A 13,655-nucleotide genomic window follows, 5' to 3' on the forward strand; every position below is an offset into this window, starting at 1 on the left:
ATTAAAATATTAACAAGAAATTATAATATATTTTTATATTCTTATTAAAATATAATAATATTAACTAATTTAAATATTATTTAAATGTATATTTGTTACTCGATAATAATATGTTTAAAATGGATATTTTATTTCTTAAAAGATCTTTTTAACAAGAATACTAAACACTCAAATTTCAAAATACTTTTCTAAAACTATTTTTAAAAATACTTTTCAAAACTAGCCCAGCAAAGTTGGAAAATATTAAGCTTTTCCCTCTAAAGAACACAAAACTTTAGTTCTTTCTCTCCTTTATTCTGTACACAGATTTCCCTTTCTTTCGCTGCATCTATCCATTTCTTTTACAAGCAAACAAAACATCAAGTCACTTGTGGCTGCTACCATTTCCCTAACCATTTGCATCACCACCCTCCAATTGAGCTTCACTACCACATCCCCCAGCTCCTAAACCTACCAAGCTAAGCTTCACGCGGCCCTGAGGAAGCTGGTCTGGAAACGGTAAATCCCAAAATCAAATCCCTAAAATTACCCCCGTTCGACCATGTATATATTGCGTACTGTATTTATTGTGAGTTGGAATTTAAACCTAGGTCATTGTTTTTTCATTCTCCAACAAATCTAGGGGGAAGATTTATCTATTTATTTGTTCTTTTATAGATTGTCTGTAAATAGAAACAACGTCATTTTCTTTTGGCTTCCAAGTTTTAAAGGAGGATATCCAAAACTCACCCACCACTAGAAATGGTAGTGGATGCAAAACCTTCAATTTTCCTTACCAATAGAACATATCAGATTCTATTTGCTTTCTCACTTACCATTAATGATATTTTCTTTTTCCCTTCTTGAGATTTTTAAGATATCTATTTAATTAATTCAAGGACAAAACCGCATAAACATGTGACAATGTGCATCATTTTTATTTCATCTATTTTCCCATGCCCTGTAATGTCATATATGTTCATTGTCTTCTTCTTACTATATTGTCTTTTTGTCATGGTTATGCAATTATAATGGATAGATTATGCCTGCTTTTCCTTCATTTCTTGTTTCACCTTTTATAGCCTATAAATTTATGAGAAATGACAATTGTGTTGTTTTTATAGCCTATAATGGATAGATTCGTTCGAACGGTCTCCCCTATATATATATATATATATATATACATACTTTATTTCTTTTTCCTAGGAAAATGGCTGGCAAAGCTTGAACATTAAGAGGTGTAGGAATTGAGGTAAATGTTGTTGCTTTCAGCTTCTTAGTTGATTTTGTGAAGCGAGTACTTGATTATTTTTTTCTGGGGATTTTTTTACAACTTAGAAGTAGGGAGAAGTTAGTACTAAATCTTCGATTGCTTGCATCAATGCCGGTGACTATCTAGTAAATGTTGTAGCTTTAAGTTTTATACTTGACCTTTTTGCCTTGTGGATCAATTAGATGTATGGAATGCAAAATGTAAATATATGATCTATGGATATATTAGATCCATGATCACACTTGAGAAAAAGATAAATACTTAGCTTTCTGTACAACTCAGATCATAATTCTTCAACTGATCCAGTAAAATAACACTTAGGTGTCGATCTGGGCAAACCTTGTCTTTCCATGATGATATACTTGAACTTTTCTCAGTTGCTTCTAGTTCTTTTTTTCTTTCTTTTATTAGTCTTTGCCTTAATATGCTTGTCCATGTCTATTTTCCATCTTCTATATTTTCTTAATCTTTTATACGCATTCTTCTTCCATAGGATCTTGATAAGTTCAAAACCATTCTTTAAAACTTTTGATTTCAAAAAAGTTTTTTGATAAGTTCGGATGATGATGAATGAGGCCTGCTGCATATTAGTTGATTGAGCATATGACATGCCAACAATTAACTAATTTTCTAAAATTTTAAAAGTAAAAGAAATGATAAATTTTAAAATAAAATTTATTAAAATTATTTAAAAGTTTTAGTATTTTTAATTTTAAAAAAGTTAATTAATTGTTAACGTGACCTTCATATGGCAATCCACGTGTATGCCATATTAGTAAAGTTAAAAATTGTTAACTTTTCTATTTATTTTAGTATGATTTGACAAATAATGTAAGTTTAAGAATTAAATAGAGGGCTAAAATGACTTTTTTTTATAAAGTTTAGATGACTAAAAAGTCATTATATCTACATACTTTTATTAGGGGTAAGCGTTCGATCGAATTGAGTGAAAAAAAATTTCAAGTTAATTGAGTTAACGAGTCCTATTTTATCATCTTAACTAGATTTGAAATTTTTTTTGAATCGAGTAAAACGAAATTCGAGTTGAATCGAATCGAGTGAAATTATTTGAATTAAATTAAAAAATTAAACATGTTAAATTAAAATCTTGTTACAAAGATATTTAATTTTTGTCGAACACATAAATTTGAAATCATATATATATTTGAAAATTTTTCAAAGCAAAATAATAATAATAAAAGATATTTTAGTCGATAAACTTGAATATTTTATTAACTTATTTAGGTGTCAAAATTATTATTTTAGAAAAAAATTAAAATTAAAATTTTGTTTTACACTCTTTAGAATTTTTTAACAATTTTATAATTTTTTCAAAATATATAAATTTGGAAATTTTATGAATATTTTGAATTTTAAAATTTATTTTGAATTTATTTTATGTGATTTTTGTTGAAAGAGAGATAAATTAGTTCATTTTCAAAATTGATAAGAACCAAAAGAGTATTTACGTCAATTTATTATTCAAATTAATCGAATTGTAAAATTTAACTCAATTTGAATTCAAAATTCCAATTATATATTATTCGGTTAGTGTAGCACCTTAAACCTGGCTTAGACTAGAGGTGCTCATGGGTCGGGCCGGGTTGGGTTTGGGTCAGGCTCAACTAAAAATTTAGGCCCATTCATTGTGCTCGAGCCGAGCTTGCCGGCCTAAAAATGGTACTAAAATTTTGCCCAAGTTTGGCCTAAATAAAAATGCTAAAATCTGAGCTCTACCGCCCATATTAAATTTTTATATTATTTTATATAATTTTAAATATATATAATACATTAAAAATACTAAAAATCAAAATAAATATTTTTAACAAATTGAAAATAAATTTTAAAAATATGTAGACTTAAATAGCACTAAGATAGATGCAACTTAACAAGCAAATACCTCTAAAATAATAACAAAATTAACAAATGCCTTTAAAATAATAACAAAATTAATAATAAAATAAGTTTTATATAATATCCAAACAATAACAACAAAATAGTAGCAATATAATAGTAATATGATAGCAAAATAGGGAGAAAACAACATTAAAAAAATAGCAGATTTTTTTTGTCATTTAGTGAATTCGGGCCGGGCTTGGGCCAAAAATATCATACCCGAGGCCTGGCTTGTTTTTTAAACGGGCTTTATTTTTTTGTCCAAGCCCGTTTTTCGAGCCTATATTTTTGTCCAAACCCACTCGCATTTCGGGAGGGCCTTTGGGCCGGGCCGGGTAGCTTGACCCATGAGCAGGTTTAGCCTAGACGTCCAGTCCAAGTTTAAAGAGTTATGTTAACGATACTCAAATACCACACATATAACACAATAATACTAAACCGTACGTCGCATAATATTCATCACAAAGATTAGTTAAGTATATAATTATCCAAAAGTCATACTATCATAGTTTACCGAAATTTCTAAAGTAGTATTTAAATGAAAAATAAAAGCTTAACTGGTGCTAACCCTTTCAAGACTGAGAACCACTTGAAATCCAACCAACAATAAAGTGAGTCGTGAACTCAGTGCATAAAGAAGTTTGTTCACATAAACATATTTACCAAACTGTTCACATAAACACATTTACCAAACAGTGTCTGTATTCAAAGATTTGATTTGATAACAGAAACATTTCTAGTTCAAATCTAAGACAGATAAATTTTAGATGCAGAAACAATTTCAGTTTCATATACAGAACAGATCAGATCCAGATGCAGATATTCCTAACCCCATTCGTTACACACTATCTTCGGCCATCCCAACACACCGTTAAAGGCGTTCAATGCCCAACCAACCCTACACAGCATAGAGTGTCTGTCTGACACGTTTACAGGAACGCAACTTAGCTGCTAAATCGTAATGCGACGAAGCGCTGGGATTAGAATTATACATAATTTAGAACAGATTACTTCATTCTTTACATTATCCCAACCCATGCATGTGCAGAGAACCAATATCCACAATATGTATTCAGTTATTCTAAATTGTTCTACAAGTAAATAGCACAGTTCAATATTAGACTATCACAGTGCACATATAGGTATAGAGTTCATGCATATGTCACAGGGTATCAGATAATTCTCATTCAGTCAAATTCAAACCATTCATATCATGGGGACGTCAATATCAGTCTTAAGTAATATTTACGGCCACAAAAACAGTTTCGGGCCCTTTTATATACGCCACGTGACCTGGACACACGCCGTGTCCTTGTCAGTGTGGTTTACATGGCCTAGACACATGTCTATGTCCTTGCACGTGTGGTTTTAAAGCATAAATCAGAGAGTTACACGGCCTGGACACATAGCCATGTCCTTGCTTGTGTGACTTACAAGGCTTGGGCACACACCCATGTACTCGCTCGTATTGTCGTAAGTCACAATCAGTGAGTTACACTGTCTAGACACATGCCCGTGTCCTTTGCCCGTGTGAACCCTACACTAATATTGTCACACACGGCCTGGACATACGTCCATGTGTCTTGCTCGTGTGGCTCCAATTTGATGAATAGTGAGTTACATGGCCACCCGCACAGCCGTGTAGCGTCGATAGCCACCAATTCCGGTGACCGAAACTTGCAAATTAAGGTTTTCGGTACTCGCCTGAAGAGATTTCGAAGTAGCAACAATGCAAAAGATCCTCAAAGACTAAAACAATCATTCAATTACACAATTTAGCCATTTAATCAACAGAATTTCCCGATTACGCACATAATGCCTGTGTCAAGAGTTTCGACACGAAACCTTCAACGGACCCAAACTTACTGAAATTTCAGCGACAATCACGAAAATTGTCGTGTTGTTATTCCTTATTGCCAATATTCTCGCCTATTAGGGAAACAAACGATCGTTTATCAAAGATTCTCGCAACTCACAAAATACCCAATTCAAAGCAAGTTACGAAAATGAAAGAAAACTGTGGAAACACTCACATTGATAGTTACTTGGTCGATAGCCTTCTGACCAACAACTAACAACAAATTTCAGTTAATCTCGTATCCCTCACGACTATGATTAGCAAAAATAAAAGAAACGAAAAAGAACAGAATTGATGAAGAAAAAAAGGGAATAAAAACTAAAGAAGAAAAGAACTAACGTTAATTAGATTTCTAACTTCCTAGCAGACATCTAGCATTGGACAAAAAAAAATCCTTTCGTCCTTTCCGAAACTCGAACTATGTAATGCATTATTAAGAGTTACTTTTAAAATAACAAAAGTTTCAACGACACAACTCGAACTCTAAACCTTAAACACAAAAATAAAGCACAGAACCAATGATATTAAAATTTAATTAATGTAAATTCTCACAATTAAATTCTTAAAATTCTGAGCGTTAGAGTTATGCACTCTAACTTTTACAAAGAGGCAGTTAGATCAAGCTTTGATTTTTGTGCTTTTTTTTATGACTTTGATTTATAATGAGACACTGAGATGGAAACAAAAATTGTCGCGTTCTTTTGATAAATGAAGATGTTGGTGTTATGAACAATTAATCCAGATGAAGTAGCAAGGTCAACAGAAGCTTGAGCAACAAGGCTCGAGACTTGTAGAGCAAATAACAGAATTTGCTTAAGAACAGAAAAGAAAAACAAGAAAAATGAGAGTATTTTAAATGAAAAGCTGATATTTTCATTAAGAATGAATAATGGCATAATGCCAATACATAAAACCAAGCATTCAGCTTGTCAAAATCAGTATATGGTCACCTAAACAACACCTACTACTACTAATACATTGAAACTTGGTAAACCAAGCTTGCACACATGAACAAAGCTGAGTTAACAACTCAATCACTATCAAATTACATCAAACATCAAATTAACATAGTTCAACATAAACTAAATTACATTACATCAAACTAAGGTTACAAAATGAACAAAAATAAATAGCTGCACTTGCTTCAGCAGCTCCTGCATGGCTCAGACTTTTTGGCCTACTTCTTGGCTGCTCCTAGTGCTACATGCTGACCAACCTTCAATACTCCTCCTTGGTTAGCATGTTGCAAACTCCTATTTCACTTATTAAATGTAAGAATCTTGACGCACTAAGGGCTTTTGTCAAAATGTCAGCCAGTTGCTCTTCAGAACTGCAATGAACCAGTTTCACTTCCTGTGCTTGTTCCATTCCTCTTACAACATGAAGCTTAATGTTGAAGTGCTTTGTCCTTCCATGGAAAAAGGGGTTCTTTGCAATTGCAACAACAGATTGGTTGTCACACATTATCTCTGTTACTTCCCTTTGGTGAAGATTCAGATTGGCCAAGATCTTCCTTAGCCAAATGGCTTGGTTGACAGCTGCTGCAGCTGCAACATATTCTGCCTCAGCAGTTGACTGAGCAACAACATTTTGCTTCTTCGAACTCCAGCAAAAAATAGTTGCACCAAGGGTGAAAACATACCTTGAGGTGCTTTTCATATCATCCTTCGAACCAGCCCAGTCACTGTCAACATAACCAACTAATTTTAAGCTTTTAGCTTTGCTATACAGCATTCCATAGCTCAGGGTACCTTTGATGTACCTAAGCACTCTTTTGGCAGCTTGAAAGTGCTTCTCATTGCAGCAATGCATGAATCTTGAGAGCAAACTTAGAGTAAACATAATGCCTGGCCTAGTGGCAGTCAAATATAGCAAGCAACCTACCAAACTTCTGTAGACTGACTCACAGACCTGTTTAAAGTCTCCTTGGCTCGATAGTTTTTCTCCAATGGTAGTTGGAGTACTTGTAGCCTTGCAATTCTGTATTGAGAACTTTTTTAAAATCTTCATGGCAAACGCCTTTTGACTTAGAAAGATTCATTCCTGAGTTTGAGTTACTTCCATGCCCAGGAAGTAGGACATTTGTCCAAATCAGACATTTCAAACATATGTTGCATTTTGGCTTTGAAATCAACCAACATTTCTTTGTCTCCTCCTGTCACTAGTAGGTGATAAATATACAAGGACATATGAGTTGAGTCTGTACTCCTTCCTTTTTAACATACAATGTTGGTTCACTAATGCTCCTTTCAAATCCCAAACTGACCAAGTAGCTACCGATTATGCTATACCAGGCCCTTGGTGCCTATTTCAGGCCATATAAGGCCTTTTTTAGTCTGTACACCATGTCTTCTTTACCAACCACTTTGAAACCTTGAGGTTGCTTTATAAAAATCTCTTCTTCAAGGAAACCATTAAGAAAAGCAGACTTCACATCAAGTTGATGGATTTCCCATTGTATTTGTGCTGCTAAGGCAATTAGCAGCCTGATGGTATCAAGCTTAGCAACTGGTACAAAGGTATCTAGATAGGCTATGCCATACTTTTGGCTAAACCCCTTTACAACTAGTCTTGCTTTCAACTTGTTCAAACTTCCATCAGCATTCTGTTTGGCTCTATAGACTCATTTTACCCCAATGATCTTCCTGCTGGCTAGTCTTTCAACTAATTCCCAAGTCTGATTCTTTTCAATCATTCTGATTTCATCAGTGTTTCCAGCCTTCTTGAGCTTCAGCCTCTTCAAAGCAGCTTGGTTCCACTATGGCTACTTGAGCTCTTTCATAAATCTCAGCCAATGGTCTAGTGCCCCTGACTTCCATTTAAGGACTATTTTGATCAGCCTCAGTTTGATTAGCCATAAGGTCTTTAGAAATTGCCTCTGGCTCATTCTTCTCCCAATTCCAACATGATTTTTCATCGAACACTACATCTCTACTCACAAACACCTTATTTATTGAAGGATCCAAGATCTTATAGCCCTTCTTGACTATACTGTAACCTACCAAAATACCAGGTTGTGCTTTCTTGGCCAATTTGTCCCTCTACACAATTGGGACATGTGCATAGCATATGCAACCAAAGACCTTCAGGTGAGCTAGTGATGGCTTAAACCCGAACCAGGCCTCAAATGGAGTTTTGTGAGCTAATGCCTTGGTTGGGAGCCTGTTTTGAATGTAAACAGCAGTGTTAACTGCCTCAGCCCATAAGGTTTTGGGCAAATTCTTCTCAAACATTAAGCATCTGGCCATATCCATCAAGCTCCTGTTCTTTCTTTCACTTACACCATTCTGTTGAGGTGTGTAAGTGTTAGTAGGCTGATGTTTAATGCCTTGTTCATCACAAAAGGCTTGAAACTGAGCTGAGGTGTACTCAGTTCCATTATCGAACCTTAGGGTCTTGAGTTTGCAGCCTTTTTCAGTCTCTGCAGCAGTCTTGAACTTCCAAAACACTGAGGCCACTTCTGATTTGTGCTTCAAGAAGTAAATCCAGCACAATCTCGAATGATTATCAAAAAAGCAGAATGAAATACCTGCTGCCATTCAAGGATTGAGTCCTCATGGGGCCGCACATATCAGTGTGTACAAGCTACAGCCTTTCTGAGGCTCTCCAAGCCTTATTTGAAGGAAATGGAAGTCTGCCCTGCTTCCCTGGTTGACATACTTCACAAACCTCCTCCTTTTCATCTGAGTTGATGAAGTTCTCAACTGGATCTTCTTTGGTTAGCTGATCCATCGATCTGTAGTTGGCATGATCAAGCCTTTGGTGCCAAAGCTTGGATTCATCTAGTGAGGCTGTGTAGGCAGTGTGTAGACCCTTATTCCAATCCATAACAAAACTTTTATCAGTCATTGCTACTGACATGAGCTTGAATCCAGTTGGATCATTGATTTGGCACTCATTGCCTTTGAACACTACAGTATAGCCTTTCTCAAGCAACTGAGCTATGCTGAGTAGACTTCTGTCAATCTCAGGCACCAACAACACATTTGAAACAAGTTTGTTGCCTGTGGGAGTGCTTATCAACACATCCCCTTTGCCTTCTGCCTTGATGAAGTGGCCATTACCAACTTTCACCTTTGTTTTGAAGCTTCTATCAATTGTTTTGAAGATTGAAATATCTGGTGTCATGTGATTTGTGCAGCCATTGTCTATAAGCCATCCCTTTGTGGCCTTCTCCTTAGCATCTGGTGTCATTTGATTTGTGCAGCCACTGTCTATAAACCATCCCTTTGTGGTTTTCTCCTTAGCAGCTGAGCATGAAACTGCAAAAACTTGCTCTTCATGGTCACTGCCCTCTTCTGCTACTCGAGCTTCAGCCTTTGGCTGTTGTGGCTGACCCTGCCTTGGTTTGCCTTTGTTTTTGCAAACCTTTTCAACATGGCCCATATTGGCACTGCACATTTGGTCTAAACCAACAATTTGCTTCTGGATGACCATGTCTTTTGCAATGCCTGCAAGGTTGGTCCCTTCTTCTTGGAGCATCTGACTTAGGCTTGTCTCTCAAAGTCATTTTTCCTTTATAGGCAAAGCTACTCGAGCTAGATTTGGTTTTGGCTTGGAAGGCACCTTTTTGGTGCTCCTCCAATCTGCTAGCTCTTCTTTGCTCTTGTGCATAGAGGGCATTGATCAGCTCTGTCAATGAGATGCTGGTCAGGTCCTTTGAGTCTTTGAGGGAAGATATTTTTGCCTCATACCTTTCAGGTAGGGTTGAGATCATTTTCTCCACTATCCTTACTTCACTAAACTGCTCTCCAAGGAGCCTTATGCTGTTTACCACAACCATGATTCTATCAGAGTATTGCTTGACAGTTTCTTCCTCCATCTTCAAATTCTCGAAATCCCTTCTCAAATTCAGTAGCTGTTGCTGCCTTGTCCTCTCTATCCCTTGGAACTCCTCCTTCAATTTATTCCAGGCCTGCTTTGGTGTCTCACAGGCCATGATCCTTGTGAAGATCACATCTAATACACAATTCTGAATGCAAGACATGGCTTTGTGCCTCTTGGTCCTTTCATCAGCATGCTGCCTGATCTGAGCCACTGTTGGGTTGACTCTAAGTGGTACTAATTCAACATCTAAGTTGACCACCTCCCATAGGTCTAATGCCTGCAGGTAGGTCTTCATTTTGACCACCCATATGTGATAGCCCTCTCCATTGAAGATTGGTGGTGCAGCTGGTGAGAAACCTGATGAAGCCATCGATCTTGAAGTTAGAAAGAAACAAGTCCACTAAGATTATAGCTCTAGATACCAATTTTTGGTGTTATGAACAATTAATCCGGATGAAGTAGCAAGGTCAAAAGAAGCTTGAGCAGCAAGGCTCGAGGCTTGTAGAGCAAACAACAGAATTTGCTTAAGAACAGAAAAGAAAAACAAGAAAAATGTGAGTATTTTGAATGAAAAGCTGATATTTTCATTAAGAATGAATAATGGCATAATGCCAATACATAAAACCAAGCATTCAGCTTGTCAAAATCAGTATATGGTCACCTAAACAATACCTACTACCACTAATACATTGAAACTTGGTAAACCAAGCTTGCACACATGAACAAAGCTGAGTTAACAGCTCAATCACTATCAAATTACATCAAACATCAAACTAACATAGTTCAAAATGAACTAAATTACATTACATCAAACTAAGGTTACAAAATGAACAAAAATAAACAGCTGCACTTGCTTCAGCAGCTCCTGCATGGCTCAGCCTTTTTGGCCTGCTGCTTGGCTGCTCCTAGTGCTACATGCTGACCAACCTTCAACAGGAGAATAGATAGGTTTTTCTTTCTTTCTTTCTTTTCTTATTTTGTGGTCTATATCGATAGGCTCGTCGTTTCTGTTTTCAGTTTGCTGTTATTCACAAAATTTCATGTTTTCTAATTTGATTTGACCATGTTATTGTTGATGTAAAGATTGTTAAATTAAGTCTGGTAAGAGAAATCAAATTCTTCTTAAAGAAATTATGATTGTTCGAAGTAGAAATTGTGGATGTAAGGATTATTAAATTAAGTCTGCTATAATGTATTATTAAATTAAGTCTGCTATAATGTATTATTAAATTAAGTCTGCTATAAAGTATTATCTGTTGAACCTAGCAAGGGTGTGCTATCTGTGATTTTGCAGAGGGTTCGAATAGATTCCCAATGAATTTTCATCGACCATGGCATTGTAGATGTAATAATTGAGGTAAACAATCTATCTATTTTGTGTTTTCAGAAGACAGATATGGATGGTATTCGTCACTTTTCCGTTAACGCAACCGATCTGCTTGAATCCGGTTAATGCATTGACTTTGAAGCAATAGCATTATTGCGATCTCATTTAATACATTTCTACTAGATACCTGTTTATTTATATGAAAGCGTCTGTATATGCTATATACCGACAACCATATTTTTACCAATCTCTCTCTCTCTCTCTCTTAATCTCCTTTGTTAAGCTGCTTCCAATCATGACTACAACAAACTCTCATGTTATAACATGCAAAGGTAACTCTCTCTTGTTTTGTATTGCGTGTTTATGGCCCTTGGATTTTCAAAACCACCCAGAAATTGGTCGGAATTTTGATTGATTAGTTTGGATCTTTGAAATTTTAATGTGGCAGGCATTGTAAGTTGGGGAAAAGGGGAGCCATTGAAGGTCGAAGAGATACAAGTAGAACCACCAAAATCAAATGAAGTTCGAGTTAAAATGCTATATGCCAGTGTTTGTCGTACTGATTTATTGTTTGCCAATGGATTCCCAATCGTTAGTACTCTTCTTCTTTATTCACTTTGTTTTTGCTTTTGTTGGAGTAAAATGCACAATCATTCATAATTTTTTTAATATTATTGTTTAACTTGGTGGATATGCCATTGTTATTAATTAATATATATTTTTCAATCCTTTCAGCCTGCTTTTCCTCGAGTGATGGGTCATGAAGGTGTGGGGTAAGTTTTTCTACTTACATGTTATATATATGTATATATATGTATATTATATTATATTAATAATTGTTGCAGGGTGGTGGAGAGCATTGGAGAGGGAGTGACAGGACTAAGAGAAGGGGACCTTGTGATTCCGGCCTATATAGCGGAGTGTAAAACGTGTGAGACTTGTATGTCTGAAAAGACCAATTTATGCTTAAAATACCCATTAAGCTACAATGGGTTAATGCTGGATGGCAGTTCAAGGATGTCCATCAGAGGTCAAACTGCCTACCATGCATTTTCATGCTCAACATGGTGCCAATACCTGGTTATCAACGTCAACTTCCTTATCAAGATTGACCCAAAAACTCCACTTCCGGATGCTAGCTTCCTTTCATGTGGATTTTCAACCGGATATGGGGCTACATGGAAGGAAGCAATGGTTAAAAATGGCTCATCTGTTGCTGTTTTTGGCCTTGGAGCTGTTGGCTTGGGGGTACCTACCTTTTTTTTTCTTTTTTTTCATTTTAGTTATCTCGGGTTAATATTTGATGAATTAAATCAGGATGCATTGAATGCAGGCCATCAAGGGAGCCAAAAGTCATGGTGCTATTAAAGTAATTGGTATAGACAATAACCCAATGAAAGCAGCAAAGGGACGAGCATTTGGAATGACGGATTTTATAAATCCCGAGGAATCTGATAAATCAATTTCCGAATTGGTGAAGGATTTAACTGCTGGAATGGGCGTTGACTATAGCTTTGAATGTACTGGGGTTCCACCCCTCATCAATCAAGCCATTCAATCCACAAAATTGGTACTGACACATCACTATCATACACTATTTTATGTATGAAAAAGGAAACCTTTTTTTTTTTTTAACAAATTCCTCAAATATGATTTTTTTATTATAGATTAAAGGAATTTATTCTGTTCATATCCGGGATTATGATGGTTAGGGAACAGGAAAAATCATACAGATGGGAGTAGAAGAGCCAAATGTGAACATAAACATCATAGGGCTTCTCGTTGGAAGAACATTGAAGGGGTCAATTTTTGGAGGGCTGAAAGCTAAAACCGACCTTCCAATTATATATTCAAAATGTAAAAACAGGGTGAGTTGTGTATCATATCACTTAATTGACTAACAGCTGAAGAATCGATTCCATAAATGTTTTAATTTGTTGTTGTTTCTGAACAGGAAATCCAGCTTGATGAACTTTTGAGTCATGAGATTAAGCTGGAAGACGTAGACAAAGTTTTTGAGTTGTTGAAGCAACCAGATTGTGTCAAGATTTTGATCAAAATTTGATCCCTATTACTCATGTTTGCCACAAATAAAGCAATGCCATGCTTAAATTGCTGTTTTCTGTTCCTGTTTTTTACTAAACTTAAACTTGTTTGTATTGGCTTAAAAATCTTTATTTTTTGTTTCAGAAGCTTAAAGTCCTTTACAAAAACTACACGTAATTTTTCTTAATAAAAGAAACCTTAATTTCAAAATTTTAAAAATGGAAATCATATGTGCTGAAATCACCCATATTTATTGGTCATTTTTCTAAAAGATAATTAATTACATTAATCATATAAGCTAAATTATGAATCCAAATCAAACCTTAACCAGAACTTTAGTCCCCATTGGATAGTTTTGCCGGGGTTTCAACTTTTTATTAATTAAGGATAAATTATATCAACAGTCGCTCAACTTTAGGGTAACGGACAAAACAACCACTCAATTTTTG

At 35.5% G+C, this 13,655-nt stretch overlaps 2 protein-coding genes across 10 annotated transcripts; one reads left to right on the plus strand and one right to left on the minus strand.

Annotated features, from left to right (window-relative positions):
• The first annotated feature begins 227 nt into the window (after positions 1 to 227).
• LOC108467182 (8-hydroxygeraniol oxidoreductase-like) lies at positions 228 to 13,352 on the plus strand. Of its 9 annotated transcripts, XM_053024391.1 has the most exons (10): positions 228 to 498; positions 1,186 to 1,231; positions 11,128 to 11,190; positions 11,444 to 11,492; positions 11,609 to 11,751; positions 11,896 to 11,933; positions 12,006 to 12,408; positions 12,494 to 12,763; positions 12,873 to 13,028; positions 13,115 to 13,352. In XM_053024391.1, exons 4-10 carry the CDS (start codon positions 11,456 to 11,458, stop codon positions 13,223 to 13,225), a joined length of 1,158 nt encoding a protein of 385 aa, XP_052880351.1. In that variant the 5' UTR covers positions 228 to 498; positions 1,186 to 1,231; positions 11,128 to 11,190; positions 11,444 to 11,455; the 3' UTR covers positions 13,226 to 13,352. The 9 variants fall into 9 exon arrangements, with proteins under 9 accessions (XP_052880351.1, XP_052880362.1, XP_052880349.1 ...); XM_053024402.1 differs by lacking the exon at positions 11,444 to 11,492; XM_053024389.1 differs by lacking the exon at positions 1,186 to 1,231.
• On the minus strand, positions 8,592 to 10,203 carry LOC108465629 (uncharacterized). Its single transcript, XM_017766005.1, has 2 exons — positions 9,573 to 10,203; positions 8,592 to 9,457 (listed from the first exon to the last, which is right to left on the minus strand). Exons 1-2 carry the CDS (start codon positions 10,201 to 10,203, stop codon positions 8,592 to 8,594), a joined length of 1,497 nt encoding a protein of 498 aa, XP_017621494.1.
• Positions 13,353 to 13,655: the final 303 nt, after the last annotated feature.

The sequence above is a fragment of the Gossypium arboreum genome, chromosome 2 (assembly GCF_025698485.1).
Source record: "Gossypium arboreum isolate Shixiya-1 chromosome 2, ASM2569848v2, whole genome shotgun sequence".
NCBI lineage: Eukaryota > Viridiplantae > Streptophyta > Magnoliopsida > Malvales > Malvaceae > Gossypium > Gossypium arboreum.